This window comes from Lithobates pipiens, unplaced genomic scaffold (assembly GCF_037356315.1).
Source record: "Lithobates pipiens isolate NorthernLeopardFrog02 unplaced genomic scaffold, aLitPip1_a1.2 Scaffold_16, whole genome shotgun sequence".
Taxonomy (NCBI): Eukaryota; Metazoa; Chordata; class Amphibia; order Anura; family Ranidae; genus Lithobates; species Lithobates pipiens.
Genome location: NW_027507748.1, coordinates 652018193 through 652040590, shown reverse-complemented (window position 1 = coordinate 652040590; position 22398 = coordinate 652018193). Strand labels below are relative to the sequence as shown.

Genomic DNA, 22398 nt, shown 5'->3' with positions numbered 1-22398 from the left:
TTCTCTTTGATCAAATTCTTTAATGTAAGCAAGTTTCGGATCAACTAATTGGCTAAACATAGATTCAGCCAGTGTAGACAGCTCATTTTTGGAAAGTCCACCAGTTCCTAATGTGAATGCTTCCAAAATTAGTTATGATCCTGTAAGCAATTAGAACATTATTCAACTACATTTTTAAAGCAACAAAATTTGGCTTAAAAGTGATTAAATTTCTGCGCATGTGTCTATTATCCAGGATGGTGATTTAGCTTTAGCCAGAGCAGACTGCAATATTAATAAAAAAAACAGTCATACACACTAATCCTTAACAATGCAATTACAAAAGAAAAGCAGAAAGCACAATCTGTGCTAGCCTTTCTACCTATGTTGTAAAAATACAGTAAAACCTTGGATTGTGAGCATAATTCGTTCCAGAAACATGCTTGTATATTAAAGCAAATTTCCCCATAAGAAATAATGAAAACTCAGATGATTCCTTCCACAACCATTTATTTATAGGTCTTTAGGTTAAAGCCCATATAAAAAGATTATAGCAATGTGACCAGGTTGTGTAACCATAAAATGTTGATCCACCAGGAGATTGGAAGCAAAATCCAGCAGGAGCTACAGAGTATAAAAGAGAAGTAAGGCACCTCTAAATGTAGCAATATGGTTATATTTAATGAAGGTACAACATTTAGCAACTGACGTGGTTGATGATTAAAAGAGGCACATCTAAGTATGCAGGCATCCAGGGTAAAGCTGTCCACATAGACCATCCTCCGAAACCACTGGCTCTCACCATTGTCAGTCTGCAATTATGACTGGGAAGACTATCCTGCAGTAGAGTGATCTAAAAGTGAGGCTTGAAGCTCTTATGGAGCACAGTGTGGAAGGGATGACATTGATGGTGTTTTGCTGAGGATGGTCTATGTGGACAGCTTTACCCCGGATGCCTGCATACTTAGATGTGCCTGTTTGTACCATATTGCTACACTTAGAGGCGCCCCTCTTCTCTTTTATACCCAGTTGTGATGTGACGCTACTTGTATATCAAGACATCGCTTGTATATCAAGTCAAATTTTATGAATTTTTTTTTATTGTCTTGCAAAACACTCTCAAACCAAGTTACTCTCAATCCAAGGTTTTACTGTATATGGCAAAGCATGAGCATAAGTAGTACACATATCAGCAATCCTGAAAGCAGGCTCCTTTATCTGGCCTCTTGAGTTATGTTGGCCTTCTCCCATACAGTGCCTGAATCCGAGCGACATCATCTTGTGGCAAGCGGTAACCGTCCGTATTCACGTATCGATAGGTTGGGAACATCAAAGCTGAACGATCGTTGGAGTGTTCCAGTCCCAAAGAATGACCAAATTCATGTGCAGCAACTAGAAACAAGTTGAATGCTGCCAAGAAATCAATTTAAAATAATATTTATTATCATAATTATACAAGTATGTCATTCATAAAAAAAGTAAAACATTGGTTTATTAAAAACTATAATTGTTGGCTAGGTAGACACAGGCTGACTTTACAACATAACATTTATAATTCTGTATTGCTGAAGATTACTCTTGCATAACTCTTACATAAAGCTGCAATGGGTATTGGGGCTTTCTTCAGACTGGTGTATATTCTCCATAAGACAGCCTGAGACATATCTCACCTATCATTAAACGTAGCCATTAGGTTTGCAGTAAATAAAAGAGCTACTAATAAAATTCACAAATGTACAGGAGCAGAACAAAATGACAAGAACACTAAAACCAAACTGTATAGTGTGTAAATAACTTTATTAGCTTCCAATGATGTGGGGAAGAGGGCAGCTGAATTCTGACATTATTGGCAGCAAAAGTGTTCCAGGCAAGGTTTACCTTTAATTTTATGCTGGTGCCTACTTTAATATACTTTGCAGACAGTTAGAACATACCTCAACAGGACGTGTCCAAAGAGACGCAATGCAAGTAAAATACCTACTTATTCAATTTAAGTCTTTGGGATTTTGCTGACCTATATTGGACATGTGTTCCAAATGAACTTTAATGCCACGTACATACCATCTGAATTTTGGGCAGCAAAAGACCGATGAGAGCTTTTCATCGGAAAAAGCGAATGTGTGTATGTTTCATCTGAATTTAGCTGGCCTAATTCCCGCCAGCAAAAATTTGAGAGCATGTTCTCAATTTTCCAGATGGAAAAACCTTCTATCGGAAATTACGATCGTGTGTATGTAATTCCAAAACTCACAAAAGTGTGCAAAACCATTACACAGAGCGAGTAAGTATTGGCATGTTTATTTAAAAATAAATAAAAATAAAACATTTACAATCACTTTAAGGCAGTAGGGGAACCCATACGGGATTTATAATGATGGTGTTTTTAAAGAGTTATGGCTCAGTATTGAGCAGATATGCTACAGCACCAGTTTTCTGCTCAGTTTAGAGAAAGTCCACTGGGGCCACTTTGGTTGGACTGAGATTTTCTTTACCTTCTTTTATTTTACATTAAAACAATAAGGGGATAATCTCGGTCAACAGGATATGGCTTGGTGAACCAATAGCCAGATTGTGTCAGTGATAAAATGTCATTATAAAGTACAGTTCTCTATATATGGACAAACTGCATCAAAAAGAGGAACAGTGTATGAGAAAACAAAACTCATTGACAGGGATGGACACGGAATGTGACGTTTGCTTAATGTCATTTAAGTTCAGTTTCCAAAAAGATCACATAACAGCGTCAGCACTTCTGTGACCCAGTGACTGCAAAAAAAAAACACATATTGGCGAGCATTAAAAGGAACGCACCACTCCATATAAGGTGCTTGATAATAATACATTGTGGGATGTGTCTGTTATTTTTTCCACCCCCTGCCATTATTTGTAACTATCCTGTACAGACAGTGGTGGTCAATGTTTTTGACATGGGGGAATCAAGTGCAGCACCCGACATCGCCAAAGGACTGCAAATACAACTCAGTGACTATTTATTGTCAGAGACAGCAAACATACATCAGGATAAAGTAAAGGACTGCAGGCATGATACAAAGTACAATAGATTTTCAGATACTGTAGAAATGATAAAAGAGAGGGTCAGAGACTGTGGACGTAATCATTAAAAATGGTCAGAGACTGCGGACATTTTGAAACAGTTTGTCAGGAACTGTAGACATAATATGAGAGAAGGTCAGAGACTGCAGATATGATAAAAAAAGATGGCCAGAAACTGTAGACATAATACAGGAGATGGTCAGAGACTGCAGTTATGATACAGGAGATCTTCAGAGACTGTGGATATTACAAGAGATGGTCAGATACTACAAAAATGATACAGACGATAGTCAGAGACTGCAGTCATAGTACAAAAATGGTCAGAGACTGCAGACATAATACAAGACATGGTCAGAGACTAAGGACACACAGCCATCTTTTCACATGGGCTGTGCCTATGGGCTCCAGATGCTTGGGGGCCCCTGCAGCCGCCCCCCTCCTCCAACAGGGGGAATTGTGTGTGGAGTGGACAGAGGGTGATCAGTGTAGTGGGTGGGGAAAATAAATGAAACCAGTCAGTACTGATTACTCACTGTATTAATTAATTCATAAGTGAAGCATAGTAAGTGCTTTTTACTATGATTCAGTTCATGAAATGTCTCCTGTTCATTCATCTGCAGTGCAGCTGAGGCTACAGAGAAAGGGACTGTTGAATGTCTCCTCTGACCCTTTCTTTTTGTCTCAAAAGTAAGATTTCAGGGGTCTGTGTAGAGCCCTGGTATCCCACCAAAGCCCCCTCCCCTACCCCAATAGTGTTGTAAAAAAAAAAAAAAAAAAATATATATATATATATATATATATATATATTACAATTAATTACAAATTAAAATAAAAAATTGCAAAATTGTAAAAAGATAATTAAAAATCTGTAAAAAAAAATCTGACTAAAATCTCTAATAAGGCTAAAGAGCCACAGCAAATGTGTGGCATAATTTTTCCACACCCGTTGTGTGCCACGGCATGATATGTATACCCAGGTCACCATCTCCCTAATGGGGGCGCCGGTGCATTAAAATGCCCAGTGCCCCATTATGCTGTTAAGGTGACACTGTGCAGACATACAGCAGGAGACATTGGTGGAGACTGGGGACATGCTTTAGGAGACAGTCATAGCCTGGAGACGTATCAGGACATTGAGTATAGTATAGGAGTGGAATATGTCAGGATTACTGCTTCTCAGTCGTGACAGGGAACAGGTGTCGCCATTCCCAAACACCTGAATTGGGAATTCTGCTTGTGATCTAATGTGCAGGCATGTCTAAGACCCCTTTCACACCAGGGCGTTTTGCAGGCACTATAGCATTAGAAATAGCGCCTGCAATCCGCCCTAAAAAAGCTGCACCATTGTGTGTAGTGTGAAAGCCCTGAGGGCTTTCACAGTACAGCGGTGCGCTGGCAGGACGTCAGGGAAAAGTCCTGCCAGCAGCTTCTTTGGAGCAGTGAAGGAGCGGTGTGTTTACCACTCCTCCACCACTGGTCCCCATTGAAATCAATGGGGCAGCGCTGTAATACCGCTGGCAAAACGCCGCTATTGCAGTGTATTGCTGGCAGTTTTCTGTTTCAAGGTTTTTATTATCAATAAACAGAATAATTACACAGTACGATGCAGTCATAAGATAAATAAAGCAACATATGAGCAGTAGTACTGGGACATAGTCCTTATGTAATAGAGTCAAGTACAAAACGAGATCATGAAGATCTGATCATAGAGGAGAGTAATTGTCTATTAAAACAATCAAGTGCCTAAAAGCCCGGAGTCGCCAGGGATGGAGAAATAAGTTACTCCCAGGAGTAAGGCTTGTGGTTTTTGCTGGCAGTTTTAGCCCTTTCTCAGCCGCTAGCGGCCGAAAATGCGCTGCAAATCCGGCGGTAAAACAGTGCTAAAAATTGTGGTGTTTAACTGCCGATGCTATGGGCGGTGTGGTGTGAGAGGGGTCTAAGGCTGGGTTCACACTTATGCTAATTGGATAAAGGTTTCCCTGCATTCCAATTTGCATGACAATAGACTGTGACCGGGTCTCAATGGTTCCGGTTCACACATCTCCGGGGTGGCTGGAGAGCAGATTGCACAGGGATCCTGTGCATCTTTGGCTTCATTTAGACTATAATCACACCTATGCATTTTGTATGCTTTTTGCATTTTGCAGATTTGCATTACAGTTAATTTAACATGGTTTCCTATGGACCACGTTCTGTAGAGCAAATCTGCAAAATGCAAAAAGCACTAAAAATGCATAGGAGTGAATCAAGCCTTAAAGTGGTTGTAAACCCTTACAAACCACTTTGACCTACAGGTAAGCCTAGATTAAGGCTTACCTGTAGGTCCAAGAAATATCTCCTAAAACTACACGGTTTAGGAGATATTTGCCAAAACACAAGCACGAGTGGCGGCTCCCGTGAGTGACGTCATCGCAGCTTCGTCGAATGACAGCGCCGGAGCAGCGAGACGCACCGAGAAGATGGAGGCTCCATACACAAGGGGACAGCGGTGACTTCGCTGGCTCCTGTGTCAAGTAAGTGACACATAATGGACTACTATACGATGCATAGTAGTCCATTATGCTTTACTTTTGCAGGGAATCAAAGAGGAAGTAACACCCATCAGGGTTTACTTCAGGGGTCAAGTCCTGGGGGAAAAAGTGTGGGAACTCCCATCCAAGATGCACTCCACCACCAAAAAAAGAAAAAATGATACTCTCATATGCACGAAAGCTTCAAAATTGGTATTTTTCATCCAATTTTCGTATTGTGTGTATGAAGCTTGTACTGTTAGTACATAAAAAAAAAATCCTCAATAAACATAAATACGGTAATTCTCTGAATAATCAGCATTCATTCAATTGTGCTTCCATGCAAATGTGAACATCATGTTCTAAACTTTATTGGGGGATGTTATTTTGTATATAGAGTGTGTATGTGGTGAGTTCACACTTTTCATTGAACAGAGTTTGGATAACACAGGGTTAAACAGAAAGGTCATAAATGAACTGCACATTATCTGGAAAGAATGCTTGGGGAGATAGTGATGTGTTCCTGCTTAGGAGATGTATGTTAGCTTGGGGGGGCTGCAAACTCTGCAGGGCTCCAACACACACTCGCTGCTATTCCAACCCTTCACATATTTCCACATAAACTTCCCTCCTGGCATTAAACTTTGCCAGGTATTGTGCTCAGCTTACCACCCCAAACTGATGTTCCTCCCTCAGCTCACCTCTCTCCCTGCATGTCCTGTGAGCAGAATAGCTGTGCTCCTCCTCTGGGTTCTCTCATCTTATGACACTGAAGATAGAGGAGGGGGGATTCAGCGGGACACACAGAGCAAATATGCAGGAGACTGGGGGGGGGGGGGGTTGACGAGACAGAAAATCAGGAGGGGCCGCCGGCAGGGAGGAGCGCATCACGAGAGGTCTGACTAAATACAATCTCTTAGCAGCAGGGACCCGATCTACCCATCAGCTAGCTATGATTGACAGGTAGATCGAAGAGGAAGCTGTCATGGGGCCCCCTACTGACAATGCCTGATTGGTCAGTGGCACTTACTATTGCGAGCTGTGTCGGTGGCTGCTAGCACCTGCCACACAGCTCGCATACTTCAAAGTCTTGCAGGACGTGGCTGCTAATGGGAACCAAGTTCCTGTTGTGGAAAAAGTACAGGAACTCCGTTCCCATGCGTTCCTGCAGGACTTGAGCCCTGGTTTACTTCCTCTTTAAGGTCCCAATTCAGGCAAAAACTCAGGCCTCATTTGTCCCTGAAATAGAGAACAGGGACACACCGTATCCCTGCTGTCAGCCACATCTTATTTAAATGTAAACCCAGCCTAAAGGTTCAATAGAAATCAATAGGAGAGCCATGTTTAGCTCGCCAAACCATCTTTAGTGTAAAGAGGGTCTGCACTGAATCTGAAGACTGATTCTTGCATTATTTTTAATATATACTGTATATACAAAGTTTTATGTCTCATTAGTGAACATACTTGTGCTCTACCATACATTTTCTCCTCAATGAAGAGGAAGTATACTGAGCACACTGTGGTTGAGTTGAGAATTTTTTTTCCTTATTTACAATGATGACAGAAATCTTAGTCAACAGGATGTGGCTTGGGGAATTAGTAACCAGATTTTGTCATTTAATGATGGAATGCCAGAATGATATAAGACAATCTCTTTGAATGCTGATTGGAAATCAATATTCTTTTACAAGATTTATGGACTTTATATCTTTCAGTGCAGGAAAGATAGTATTCATTAGATGGAGCTGACCATCATAAGAATTACACGTATTAGACACATTAATGTGATTATTGCGACAAGTGTGTGAATGCCTTGAAAAATACCCCAAATTTGTGTTAGCCAGGGTATTCACTAATATTATACCTGTGCAAAAAATAGAGGGTGATTCTGTTTGGTTGCTATGGTCAGTGCAAACACCTTTCTTTGGACAAGAATCCTAATTAAGGACAAGTATATAAGCAAGGGGTTGCATTATATCTAAAGCCAAAACTTTTTTTCCATTTTGGATACAGCAGAGAATGGTTCTTTCTCTTTTGTTTGCCATCTCTGACATAATAGAAAGCTTTCCTTTTATTACTTGTCCTGTAGTCACAACAGGGAGTTGGAGGAAATCTCTCTGGTTCACACCTATGCATTTTTTTGTGCATTTTCAGTTTTGCAGAAACGCACTACAGTACATTCAACATGGTTTTCTATGGGTCACGTTCACATCTGTGCATTTTTTTGGAAAGGGGCAGGAACCAGCAGGTTGTGTTTTTGGTTCCATAGACATCAATTGATCAAAAACGTGTATTGAAAAATGCAAAATGCACCTGGAATATTCATCATCTGCAACTTACATAGTGTAGGTGTGAACCAGACCTTCGTGAGGCAAAATAGTTGTCACAGGAACCAGTTTCTCCATAGGAAGATTTTCCTTCAATAACTGTTTTAGCAATAGTTCCAAATTTTAGATGTTCCCTCTTTTTGAGTGCATATTACAATGGTAACCATAAGAAATAGAAAGTCAACCTCCCCAGCTGGGAGACAGTGAAAGGCCTTGATGTGATTTCTAACCCTTCACTAAAAATGTTTGGCTTTTTACACTCTTTTGTTGCTATACTTAACTCTACAAAGCATTTGCCCCAGAATTCAACTGGGAAACCAACACTTCTGGAATGAAAGTGTCAATCCCCTTAGTCCCCCCCCGCCCCGCGTTCCTTGGTTTCTTCCTTTGTTCCTTCACACATTAAAGTTGGCAGTAATGACATGGAGCTTGGCAGGAGGAGCCAGTGAATGCTGCAGAGGACCCAGGAATTTGGGGGAAGATTTCTACTGAATGGAATTGTGTTCAGTGGCACAGGTGGAAAGTATTTACTGTCTTCTTTTACAAGTATGTCTCACCTTGCAAAGTTTAGTAAAACAATAGCATTGCTTTAAAGAAAAACTGTACCTATGGTATGCATTTTCCTTTAAGTCATGCCTCCACCACCTCTGTTCCAGTAATCTTCGTAGTGCAGCCCTGCCCAGAGGTGTACAGGCTTTCTTCCAAAAGCACCCTCTCCAAGTTCTCTCACTCCTACCAATGTGTGCTACAGCCCTAATAATTTCTAGTAGAAGAGCCAAACAAGTCAAATAGAGGCCACCATGAGTACAGGTCCCCATAAAAATGAATGTGACCTTGGCCCACGTGCACAAGATGATGAAGATGCAGTGGAGGCACTTTAGATAGAGAGACTGTGCAACTCCAAACATGGTTGCATAGTGGATACAGCTAGAACAGGGAGAAAGGCAAGTATCAGACAAGGTGGGCTGAACTTAGGGGGTGGGGCAATGCCTTGAATGTCTAGTTTTGCCAAAGGTACAGTTGTCCTTTAATCCTACTATAAGGGTGGCTAGAATGCATTTGCAACTTTGCTATATGTTTGATTAGTTAGGTGCTGCTATTTTTAATGGATGGAACCATTCTCGTCTTCACATTTTCAACGGGTGGAGTAAGTAAAAATGTTGTGTAGCATTTTATATGTGTTTTACTTAAAAAAGTGTAATAAAATATAAACCTCTGTTTAATTCCTGCCGGTGCCAGGAAGAGTATGTGTGCTGTGCTGTACCTGCACTAACCTACTAGTGCTAAAAACTAGTTTGTCATCTCAAATGCTATAATTGAACTTAATTCAAATACAGTAATGTTTGTAATGTTTACAATACCCTCTAGTTAAAATGGAAAATAAAGCTATGAAATACCTATAGAGGGAACAGCCCAGCTATAGGTATTCAGGTAATGCCACAGTGCACCAAGCACTTCCATTTCCCTCCAGTAACTTAGAGTTCCACATAAACCATGACATACTTGCTTTTCTAGTACCTTTGGCTACCCAGTCCCTTGTTGGAAAGGTAGGTAGAAGGCAGTTGACACACCTGGACTGTTTCTTGTGTTAAGGAGCAGCTCACTTTTCCATTTAAATTTTTTTCTGTGGATGTTCTACAAGTGCATAATTATAAAAACCTCCTTAAGATTAGATAGTGTACCTGCTCTGTTGTTTGACCATGTTTCATCTTCATCAAAGTGAGCATCACCACCGATTCCTGAGCCTGGAAAGTAGGCATGTGCTAGCACCCCATTACGACCATCAAAAGCCGACCCATCATTGTGACCTTTAAAACAATAATTTTTTCACATTATAAAATAACAAATACTAGTGCATTGTAAAATACATTATGCCATATTTGTTATTTGCCTTAAACAAGAATAGTTTTTCAGTCATATAAAATTTGCCTTACAGCCTATTAACCTAGTGGTTTCCCCTGTTTAAAATGGTAAACAAGAGATATAACATACGTAATTTATAAATGAATGGATTTGTGTATAGTATTTAACAAAAAGTCCCCTATGTTATGATTTTTTTTTTTTTTGGTGAGAGACTATCTTTAATAAGACATCCAGGGTCTAAAAGACCCTGCATATCTCCCCCTGTGCTCCACTGAATGTAATGCAATATATATAACACTGTATTACATCCTTTCCCGGCCTTGAATCTGTCAATAGGGACCCGGATATTACGTTACACGTAACTTCTGGATCAACTGTGTCTGCTCCCCCCCAACCCCCTCTACCCGGCGGAACCCCCTATGCTGGTCCTGGGCCCACAGAAGGGCAAGCGGAGCCAGATATAAATAAGGGGGGGGCACACAGGGTGTGGGTGGCAGCCCACGTGCCATGCCGAAACTTCTGCTCGCAATGGTAACCTGGCTTTGGGATTTGTTGAGCCCTGATCTTGACTATGGCTTTGCTTCCTGCACCTGCAATTACCTGTGCTCCACCATTTGGCACAAGATCCAGTCTCCGCATTTCAGCAACATTACAACGGTTGTCTGATCCCCAAATATGCTAGACCTAACTCAGACACCCGTACCATTCCTTGTCTTGTTACACCCTGTCACAAGCTTCATTATATATTGGACTGGAGGTGAAAGGGAAGCTCTCTTGTTAGATCAGCCTCTACCAGGTATGTGACAATAAATGTAATACATGACCAATAATCTAGCTCAAAATATAACATGTACCATGGGATAAACAAAAAGATCTTAGGAAAAGTTTAAAGTGGTTGTAAAGGCAAAAGTTTTTTTTTTTATCGTAACACATTCTATGCATTAATATAAAAAGCCTTCTGTGTGCAGCAGCCCCACTCAGCCCTCCTAATACTTACCTGAGGTCCCTCTAGATCCAGCGACATTTCAGGAATGTTTTGGCTGCCCAGAAATCCCCCCTCATTGGCTGAGACAGCAGCGTAGCGCCATTGGCTCCTTGCTTGCTGTGGGGGCACTCAACAGGAAGGAGAGGCCATGAGAGCCCAAGAAGGACCCAAGAAGAGGAGGATTCGTGCTGCTCTGTGCAAATCCACTGTGCAGGGCAGGTAAGTATAACATGTTTGTTATTTTTAACAAAAAAAAAAAGGACTTTACAATATAAATAGATACAAAATAAACTTCATTCAAATATAAATAGTATAAATAGTAGTATATAGTAGTATAACTAGTCATAGTATTTTATATAATTTATATAAAATTGTACACACACCAAGTTCACAAATATCCTTAACAATAAACAAAAATACTAAAATTAAATAGTAGTGGGGCATTGACAAAAAAGAAAAAAAGAGCAAGTAAATACATACTACTAAGGTAATACAAATGGTATTTTATATATGTGTGTTCACCAGGAAAAAAAAAACAAAGCAAACTATTCCCTTTACTAACTGCTGCAGCTGCTATTAGCGCTGTATAAACTGTATGTAGCATCAACTACATACAATATACTGCACAGTATCTCAGCAGCAGTACAGGGACTTCACGTCCCATACCCAGAACAATTCTGGATGAGCACACAAAACTTGGAGTTAGGATTTAAGAAATGCTTCCATCACCTACACCTCTCTTACGCCATGATCTACCCAGGTAAACTGTGGGAGGTTGCTGGAGGGGATCAATTCTTTTTGGCACTGGTGACTATTGCCATTAAAATGGTTTTGTTTGACAAAGTTGGAATACAGAGGCCAATCCAATATGGTAAATGTACAAACAATAAACTGGTTCCTCGCAAGAAAACTTGTGGGGGGTATATCCTTGACATAAACCTCTTGCCACACTTATAGGATTTGGCTTTAAAAGATAAAGAACACATTCAATTCAAGCTATCTCACAACTGGGGACGGGCTCAAATGTGTTCGGATCCTAGCCTAAACCCACCTGAACAACCCCCCCCCCCCCCCAGGAAGCCATCATTGGTCACTGCCAATCATAGGCAGTGAGGCATTTCCCAGCCTGCAGCTGCACATACACTCGCCCTGACTAGGCGACTAGGCTGCTTATGATTGGTGGTGTGCAGTGATGGCTTCCTGGCATGTTTGCTCAGGTAGGTTGGGACTAGGATCCGTACACACCTGAGCCCATCCCTACTCACAACTACACACCAGCTGTAAAGGATCAGATGGGGCTGAGAATAAATGGTTTCCAACAAGAATGTGGCTAGCGTGTCAATCGCTTAGCCCATGTCTTACGACGATGTTGTACATATCTGTCTAGCCATGATGCAGCTGCTCCTGGAGTGTTGTGTTGTATGTGTATGCGCCAATAATGATTTCAGTGTATTTTTAGGGAAAATATTGTTTTGACAAACATTTGTGAAACGATCAATGGACCTAACAGGTCAGTAGCACCATAATTTTCTCCTATCGGTCCTGTACTTTCAGAAAATGAATGGTTTGGGGGGTCTTTTACAAACTGTGAAAGCTGTAAGTGAAAAATGATGAAAAGGTGAAAAACTGCAAAATTGGTCTGGCCACCTGAAATTAAAAGTGGAGCGCAGGGCCTGGCAGTGAAACGGTTAATGATTTTTACAGAGCTGCATTCATTTGTGTTTTTCATATCTACCTAGAATTCATCTAATTGGTTAGGTACTGTATCACTGAACAAAACACTTCCAGGTGAAGATACCTGCATCCAATCAGCAGCAGGAAACACAAGAAAATTTTTGTGTGTTTTTTTTTTTTTTAAGATTAATTTACTTACCTGCGCTGGAGAACTGAATCAGTATATCAGCTTGACCATTTCCAACTTGATTAAATGTAAGTGGTGTGACTTGGCTCCAAACATCAAAAGCTCGCTTTATTGAATCATTCACCAAATTCTGGGGCAGGTCAGGAGTGAAATTCAGGATTCTGCATAAAAAAAGCAATGAAACAATAGAAAGACTTAGGCAGTAAATATTCAGGAACATAAGGTAAAATGACACATACCATATATCTATAACTAGGACATGTCTTATGTGTACTAACTAGAAAATAGTAGTTAAGAGTTGATTGCTAAGGCAACATTTCTGCTTCTCCTTTCCTCTAATTCAACAGACTACTTTCTCTATTAGAGGTGGGCTTAGGTGTCCTCCAAACTCATCTCGAACCCAAACTCTAAACTCCCGCTTTTTAGTCCTCCAATGAGATGTGGGCTGGGTCATTCCCCACCCTGCAGTTGACTTAGCAAACAGCTCATTGGGGTATATAAAATTGAGGGTTTGAATTTCAGTTTGGGGGACACCCAAGTTTATCTCTACACTATTAGCAGATATACTAAACGTGTCTTGGCTAAATGAAACAGTTGCTCCAGGCAGTGGAGAGATATACTGATCCCCTTAGCTAAAACTGTGATCATAAGTGTGTGCCTGGACACTTTCATATATTGTTTTTCTATTGTGGTAAGTAGTTCTAGGTTACAGTAGATTCTTGATTTCAGGAATCTTCTTTGGCTATGTGCCTTGTTGAACAGAGGGTTCTTATTGTAAGTAGTAATTCTTAAAGCCCAGCTATGGCCCAAACGTTTTCATTTACCCTATATAGAGTAGGGTAGGGTTAGAACAGGTTTTTATTGCTGTTGGTTCCACTATTGGTGAGGTTTCCTCTCATTTACTGCCAAAAAAGGAAGCGATAAGAGGTCATAAAAGAAAACTTTACTCCAAAAAATGCCTGGAGCTAGGCATTATTAAACCCAAAATATTTATTATATTGCAGCTTACCATTTCTAATGCAGGCCATACACAGTCGAATTTCGAACTAATTTTTTCAAAATCAGAAAATTTGTTTTTTTTTGTGATCCGATGGTGCCACCATTGATTTTCGAAATCCGGCCGACCAAGCCTTCAATTTCACCTCATGTTGCTACAGAAAAGAATTTTCTTGGCCGGGAATCTTCTTTTCTCTCCGTAAATTTTCTTTTATCTCCGTACATTTTCTTTTCTTATTACATTTCTCGCACGATTCTCCCATCATTGATTAGAAAATCTTTCGTTTTTCAAAAAATTTCCAACAAAATTGGCTGTTGCTGCAGCCCACTAATGGTGCAAAATTCATACTAAAATTCTTAGATACGATTTTCGAAAGAAAATTCTTTCGAAATTCGAACCATGTATGGCCGGCATTAGATGTAATGGCTGTATTTGTTTTCTTTTTCTGTCTTTCTGTCTTTTATTTCCCCCTGGTGATCTTGCCAGTAAGTCCATTGCTTTTTTTAACAGAACAAGCTGTCCTACAGATGCAGCAGTTAAAGAAATGAGACAAACCATTTAACACTGGCAGGGGTGCTTAGAATGGTCAGCTTTTATTAATTTGTGTAAAACCTTTATTCCAAAAGGAAAAAAAAACTTTTGCTGTAAATGCTTATAAAGTGGGAGCTGGAGTTTAGCTTTATTTTTTAGCGCAGTTCATCTAAATCTGCTAGTGCATCTAACATTACCACCTCCCCAGGCTCCATGTTATTTTAGTTAAAGTGTTTGTTACCCTAAGAAAAAAAAAGGATCCTGTTCCCTTAAAGCATGTTATAGAGCACAGTACTTGTGTTGTGTAATTTGCCCCCACCATATCCCCTAAAATGCTTGGCTGATCCTGCTTCCTGGCTATACCCTCCCCCTGTAAACTGACTACGGTATATCATGGCTGCTGAGTCCTGACACCATGATCTGTTTACAGGCCTCCGTCATCCACTGCCCTGCTCTCTTCTGTCCTTTGTCTCCAGTGTCCTCCTTCCCCCTGCCCTCCCTGCCTGTCAGCTCTGTCCACTCCACACTGCACACTCCACCCCTTTTGCTGCAGTGAAACCTATAATATAAGTATGCCATACCCTCTGTTATATAATGCTATGTGTCCCAGTGCTGTATAAAAAAGATGCTGATTATACCGTATATCAGAGTGTCTCCTGGCACTCACGTGACTCCTGGATCTCCCTCTTCTCTCCTTCCCTCCTACCACGCTGACGTCAATGGCAGTTCTCGGCCCCACCCACTATAGCTGTCAGACAGGCAGAGGAGAGAGCCGAGGAGTGACGTGAGTGCTGGGAGACACTCTGATATACGGTATAATGGGCATTTTCTTTATACAGCACAGGGACACATATTGTTATATAACAGAGAGGATGGCATGATCATCATATAGTGGGTTAACAACCACTTTAAGTGGAGACACTCTAAGACAGGAAGTCTATGAGCTTCAATTTGTAAGTGTACCTAAATCTGCTATTGCATCTAACAATACCATCCCCCAGACTGACAATGCTGCTGTCCAAAGGTGCCCTCTGTGCTCATTCATCTAGAGTAGGAACACTCTAATACAGAAAGTATCTTATTGGCCAGATCACCAGGTGAAAACAGAAGGGAAAAAAGCCTAAAAAAACAAAGTAATGCAGCCCCCATATCTAATGATTGGTAAGCTGCAATGAATTCCATTTTTGTTTATGGGTTTAACACTTGTTTTATAGGAGAAAGAGGGCTTTTTTGGTAGTATTATCTTGCAAAATCTTTTTAAATATATTTTTTAATGCAATTAATAGACAAACAAAAAAAAACACTTTTTCTACTTTGTTGTCTTAAAAAATAGTGTTACTGTGGATACAAAGTGTACATTTTATTTTTTAATTCGTCCTGATTAAAATGATACTAAAATTTGGCACAAAAGCATTCCTAAAGTGGATGTAAACCCTCACATATACCCAGTGAAGTGAACACCCTCAGATGATACACAGGATACACAGAAATGAAAAAAATCTCCCTACATAATTTTTACATGTATATCTGCTCTCTTCCCCTTTCTATATTCTTTAGAATTCTTATATCGTGTTAAGAGATTTGTACTTCCTCATTCTGCAGTAAGTGTAGTTTGGATTACACTGGGAGACAGCTGATTGGAGGAAAGGCACACACCTCCTTATAGGCAAACACTTGCAGAGCTGTCCTGTGAATCGTGCAGGTCTCTGCTAATCTATTTATAGCAACCTCCCACGACACAAACTTTATTCTCCTGTCTTGGAGAACTTGTCAGAAGTTATCATGCTGATAACAAAGCTATGGAGCAGGAGAAAGCCACGGGACTCAGTGCTTTGGAGAGAAATAAGAAAACACTGCAGATATACAGTATGTGCCCAGCTCAAATTTTCTTAATCGGGTTTATATCCACTTTAAGTTAATTTGATAATGGGAACAGGGTAATTACAAAAGTAACAATGTATCTCTCTATCCTGCATCTGAACAGCATTTATAAACACTCTGCCAGGGGGTCCATTTTTTTTACCTCTGCCCCAGGTTTCCTGTTTCAGGGTGATTCCCCTCACCCTAATTCTGATATATCTTGGTGAAACCTACCTGTAGGTCAGAGAAGTTTGTCTCCATCTTGGTCTTCCAGGAACAGCTCTGACCTCTGCCATATCAGGCATGCCACATCGTGGAGCTTTCATCATAGTCATTGTACCGGTATCCAGCCTCCCTGTTACCCTCATTCCAAAGAATCTTTGCATTTCTCTGAGCCTCTCCTGAAATGTGTTTCTTGATTGGTTTGCCATTGTGTAGTAATTTTTTAGGTAAGCCTTGTCAAAGAAAGAAATTTTGGTTTTATTGGTAACTTGACAAATGGTGTTAGCTTTGTGTCCCATAAAAAAAAGTATACAATCTGTAACATACAGTATGTATAAACAGACAATTTAAAAAATATGATTAAATTACTATTATACATTAAACGGGATGAAAGCTCTAAATTAACGTGCAGTTAAAGTAACGACGTGCACACATAAGAGGGCCTTCTGTACCCACTCACGATTGCACTGGGGTTCCATGCATCCTCATGCAGGCAGTCTTATTCACGTCAATTAGGATGTAGCGGCTGTACAGACACAACCACTCTTTTCAATTTGAGATCTATGCAGCTGAGATGGGGTATCTCTGAAAACAGTGAATTCAGGGGAACGCATGGATGTTGCATGGATGTCAGATTGGAACCAGCAACTGCATCCCAATTGGGGAGAATAGGACTGCCTGTGCACAGATGCATGGAACATCCTACATTTTTTAAATGTAGAGATGAACTTCAGGCTCAGGTCAACCTTTGCTCATCACTATTAAATGCTTTGGGTAAAAGCCTAGATTTTGGCAAAATTATTATAATTTTTTTAACACCTTCCTGCCTGGCCGATAGTAAAATAATGACCGGGGGGAGAACAGTTTTTTCGGGAGGATGTCATATGACATTCTCCCTCACGTGTGGCCTGCCGGACCACACAGCAGCACGATCTGTCATCGACAGTGTCCACCGGACACAGCAGATGAATGGTCACTGCACCGGCCATCCATTGAATAAAATTGTGTTGCTAGCTGTGATTGGTCATAGTGAACACATGGTGCAAACAGGCCAATCACAGCCTATTTGTACCATGTGATTAACTTTGACCAATCACAGCTAATCACAACAAAAGGCACTGAATGAACTAGTGTCATTCGGTAAGAATGGTTGCTTTCATGGTTGAAATTTATTGGTACATGCAATCATGTGTTAAAAAAAAAAAAAAAAAAAATCCTGATCACTTTCCCAGACCAGTACAGTGTAACTATGTAACTATGTAACACTGTATTGCACTGGTCACAGCGTGTTAGAGACAAAAATCATAAACAAAAAAATACAAAAATTTTTATAAAAAAATGATTTTTTTACATACTGTCACCAGTCAAAGTCCCTGATCACTGCCACGCCAGTTATATGATGACTCTGTACTGCACTGGTAACAGTATGTTAAAAATAAATAAATAAATAATTGTGAATTTTTTTATTTAATGTTTTCATTTACAAATAATTGTGACAAAAAAATACAACTTCAAAGAACTCAATGCCTTTTACTAAATACCTTGGACTGTCTACTTTACAAAAAGGGGTCATTCGGGAGGTATTTGTACTGGCCTGGCATTTTCTAGCCTCAAGAAATTAGATGGGATGTCAGTACATCAAGATTAAAAAAAAAATTGTATATACCATAGTTTGTGGACTCTATACATTTCCTACAGTCTAAATAATATACACGGATTTGGGTTATTTTTAACAGTGTGACAGCGCTGAAAACTGAAAATTTACCTGGGCAGGAAGGGGGTAAAAGTGGCCAGTAATGAACTGGTTAAAATCAGCACAAGGGAGGTTACTTACATTTAATGTGTCCCCTTTTGCTGGTGCCAGCTGTCCTAACTAAAATTTGTAGTCCTCTGCCCCTTCCTATCCCTCGCAGCTGTATTCTTCCATTGTTGTGGTGGTTAATATGAGCACTGGACCTGTCTAGGCACTTGTCAAGAGTGCCAACTATGCCCACCCATTCCGCCCATCCATCCATTCATTAAGACTATACTATTGCTTACAGCAATGTAAAGCGCTATATGAATTGAGGAGGCAGGACTTTCATTTATCCATCTGTCCTCCATTCATTGATTGCTTTTCATTAATTTTTTTCATTCAGAGTTATTTTTATAATCATTTATAACAGTAAATAGGATTTTAATCTTTTGCTTTTCTTGTATAAATCATTCCATGTCTGAAGACATTAAAATTTGCTGATTGCCTAACTATAAATATACGGCATTACTTTGATGACTAGTTGCCATAACCCTGGTATCTTTATTTACAGTAGGTGGCCGGTTTTCATGTAAAAGTGGTTCCAGCGACAGATTCGCCGCAAAATTATTTTTAATGGCAGCGGGAGAGGTGCCCCCCTCCTGCAGCTTCCCGGTCGCCTGCGAGCTTACTGGAGCCATCAGTAATCCCAGAGCTGATATGATCTGTTTGATGCATGGGCAGGAAGCCGAGTGAGGGCAAGATAGCCCCCACTCTGCTCTATGCCCTTGGAGGAATGAAGCAATGTCTGATATCACTCTCAGGCTTAAAGGGATTTGTTTTTTCTTCTTAAAATTAAAGTTACATATATTTATTTTTTACTTTTAAAAGTAAATGAGAGATCTGGGGTCTTGTTAACCCCAGATCTCTCAATAAAGAGGACCTGTCATGCTTATTTATATTACAAGGGATGTTTATATTCCTTGTAATAGGAATAGAAGTGATCCAAAAAATAATAATTAAAGGGATAGTGTAAAAATAAAAAGTAAAATAAATAAGAAAAAAAAAAGATTGAAAGCGCCCCATCCCTCCGAGCTTGCATGCAGAAGCGAATGCATACATAAGTCGCACCCACATAAACAGTGTTCAAACCACACATGTGAGGTTAGGTATCGCCGCAATCATTAGAGTGAGAGCAATAATTCTAGTGCAAGACATCATCTGTAGCTCTAAACTGGTAACCTGTAAACATTTTTAAAAGGATAGTTCACCTTTGCAAAAAATCTGCCTATGCAGGTAAGGGATGTTTGTAGATTAAAACAAACTGTGCAGCTCTGACTAAAGTTGAATAATACCCTTGCTTTAGGTGTAGGCCATTTACATAACTTATGAAGCCTGACTGGAATACTCCCAGGATGTTGCTAAGTCAGGCCTAGCCATCACTGCTCACCTCCACCATCACAGGAGTGAGCTCTTTCTCTGTTTCAAACCTCCTCACATACTCTTTCTCTCCCCTGATGCAGTAGCCCCAAGCTCAGCATTTGAGAACTCACTTCTGAGATGGTGAAGGGGAGCAGCGATGACAAGGCCTCGCTTAGCAACATGCTGGGAGTACTTAGCAATGTCCTGGGAGTATTCCAGTCAGGCTTCATAAGGTATGTAAATAACCTACACCTATAGCAAGTGTATTATTCAACTTTAGTCAGAGCTGCACAGTTTGTTTTTATCTACAGATGCCCCTTATCTGCATAGGCAGTTTTTTGGTGAAGGTAAACTATACCTTTAGGGCCAGTTCACACCAGATGCAGTTCCGTTCAGTTCCGTGTGCTTTTTTTCTGCACTAAAAAGTATTCCAGAGGCACTAGTTCACACCATGCAGTCAGTTTCTGGTCAGTTTCCGGTCAGTTTCTGGTGCAGAAATTGACCAGAAAATGACCGAATCTCACTGTATTGGTGCAGAAAAAACGGAACTGCACGGAACTTCATGGAACTGCATGGAACTACATCTGGTGTGAACTGGGAGATTTTTAAGTACAGTAGTTTGCCACCATTCCAAGATGTCGCCATTCACGCAATTTTAAAGCGTGACATGTTAGGTTTCTATTTACTAGACGAAACATAATCTTTCACGATATACAAAAAAATTGGGATAACTTTACTGCTTTTGTTTTTTTTTATTCATTAAAATCTATTTTTTTTACAAAAAATTGCGTTTGAAAGACTGCTGCGCAAATACACTGTGACATAAAGTATTGCAACAATACCATTTTATTCTCTAGGGTCTCTGCTAAAAAAATACATACATTAAGATATTGCTAATCAGGAATAAAAGTACATGGCTTATGTGAGTCTACAACATTTGTGGGAATAGGCTGACCTCTGCCAATCTTCAAGCAACACTATTGTTTAAATAAACCTGCCAATAAAAGCTGTACTTGTAAAGTAGATTGTAAATGTATTTTTCTATATTGCTTATTGAAGAGAAATCCTCTGCCGAAAACTCTTCTGAAACCGACCATTTTGGTAATGTCAATCTGCTGTGTCTGAGCTCAGTGGTTTCTCCTGTAGTGATTAAAGGTTTGGAGGTAGGTACCACAGTGAACAGTAGGGGGGGCAATAGATTGATACTCCTGAAAGTGTTGGTTTTAGAACTGACTTCAGGGGAGGATTTCTCTTAAATGAAGTAAGTATTTACAATCTAGAAAGGCACAGTTTTTATTGACAAATTAATGTAATCAACAAAATCACTTTATGGTATCCTAAATAAAACAAAATATATTCACCTAACTTTATTTTGTTAACATACACAGTGAACATACCTCTGCAGCCTTGCGATCCTCTGGAGTAATGCCTCCTTCATTTTTCCTTGGTGGCCTCGGCATTGCCAGTATGCCATAGCACAGTGAACACAGCATCAAGATTTTCATTTGGAGTTTCTGCATTGTGGCAGTCAGAATACACAGCCGGTGCTGCCTATAATAGCATCTTCTTTTATAGTAGACAGTAAGTCTGGCAAGAGACACATTTCACAATTCACCTGTCCCCTGACCATCCTTCCTTATATTACATTTATTATCACATATTAGCTTGGATTGACCCATCTTGTTTGATTTTGCGTAGTCATCTTGTCTATAAAAAACTTCCCTTTTTTTTGTTACTTAATACTGTTGCTTTAACTCTTTTACTGCCGGGCCCTGCTCTCTACTTTTAACCTTAGGGGTCCAATTTTTTTTGTTTACTTTTTGACTTTTATTTAATAATTTTTGACTTACAGCTTCCAGAGTTTTCAAAACCATACATTTTCTAAAAGCTCAGGAGAAATGGAATAAAACGAGGGTGCTACTGATTTTGTAGATCCCATGATAATTGTGCAAATTTGAATAATTTTAATCAAAACAATAATTTAGAAAAAACAAAACTAAAATCATTGTGAGCACACACACAAAAAAACAACAAAAACAACATAACTTACAAAATTCCATCTATAGTAAAAATTCCTTGTCTTACAAAAAGCAACTGCACATCCATCTGATGAATTGTAACTTGATAACAAATTTATTTTTAAGTAGTCTTTGCTGCCAAACTAGGTTTTATAATCTAGCAGTAATAGGCAAGAACTGAACTGTTGAATTCGTAGATAGAACCGATCAAAAATCTGTCGGAAGGTTTAAATTTCTAAATAAAATAAAGATATACCCTTTGTAACAATTCCCAAACAATGAAAAACATAGCATTGTCTATAAAGTTTAATAAAATGTTAAGAGAGAACATTTAAAACATTAAAAACCTCACAAACCCCAACCGCACATTCTAGAAATTAGGTAATTGTTATCAAGAAATACAAATTATAGAGCCACATTTCAGAGGCAACAGTCAGACATATAGCATAATAGCAGAAATAAAATGGAGGAGTTTTTAGTCAGCCATTTTTGAACAGGAAGAAATAAGTATTTTTTAGGCCAGAAATAAATTAAAGTGGAATATGTCAGATATGCAAAGCAGAAATATTACAGAGACATAGGCAAAAGACTGAGTGTAGGTAAGAGAAAAAAGGAGTATCTGGCATGGGTCATAAAACAGCAACAGAGTATATACGAAAATACAAAGGCTGGTGGTGGTCAGGGCAGACGAGAGATGGTTAGCATTATTCAGAGAAATTCTGAAGTAAGGGCAAGCAGTAGGAGCATTATTATCCAGAAACAGTTTGAGGTCAGGGCAGGCAGCTAAAAAAGCATAATCCGAAAACAAACCAAAGTCAAAGGCAGGAAGCAATCCAAAAGAGTAGGAGACTCCAATGAGTGGGCTAGGCTTTCAAAAACAGCAAGGCAAAGCAGGGTAGGAAACCAGATAGCAAGACACTATTACAAGCCCTGGGCCATAGGCCTGTGATTCTCAAATAGGAAAGGGAGAGGTGAGTACTGTAGCCACCCACCACATCAAGCCTGAAGGGATGCAAATGGCAGCCCCACACTGCTGC

General features: G+C 39.8%; 1 protein-coding gene across 1 annotated transcript; it reads right to left on the bottom strand.

Moving 5' to 3' along the window:
• On the bottom strand, positions 1 to 20906 carry LOC143984075 (collagenase 3-like). Its single transcript, XM_077484384.1, has 5 exons — positions 20741 to 20906; positions 16202 to 16422; positions 12592 to 12740; positions 9553 to 9678; positions 1 to 1389 (listed from the first exon to the last, which is right to left on the bottom strand). Exons 1-5 carry the CDS (start codon positions 20861 to 20863, stop codon positions 1211 to 1213), a joined length of 798 nt encoding a protein of 265 aa, XP_077340510.1. The 5' UTR covers positions 20864 to 20906; the 3' UTR covers positions 1 to 1210.
• Between the last annotated feature and the right edge of the window lie 1492 nt (positions 20907 to 22398).

What these genes read in the sequence shown, in the direction of transcription:
- LOC143984075 (XM_077484384.1), bottom strand. Translation starts at nt 20,863, where the DNA reads ATGCAGAAACTCCAAATGAAAATCTTGATGCTGTGTTCACTGTGCTAT. An exon ending in AGGATCGCAAGGCTGCAGAG is followed by an intron (nt 16,423 to 20,740) that starts GTATGTTCACTG and finishes TTCTTTGACAAG; the next exon opens with GCTTACCTAAAAAATTACTA. An exon ending in GATTCAGTTCTCCAGCGCAG is followed by an intron (nt 9,679 to 12,591) that starts GTAAGTAAATTA and finishes ATTGTTTTAAAG; the next exon opens with GTCACAATGATGGGTCGGCT.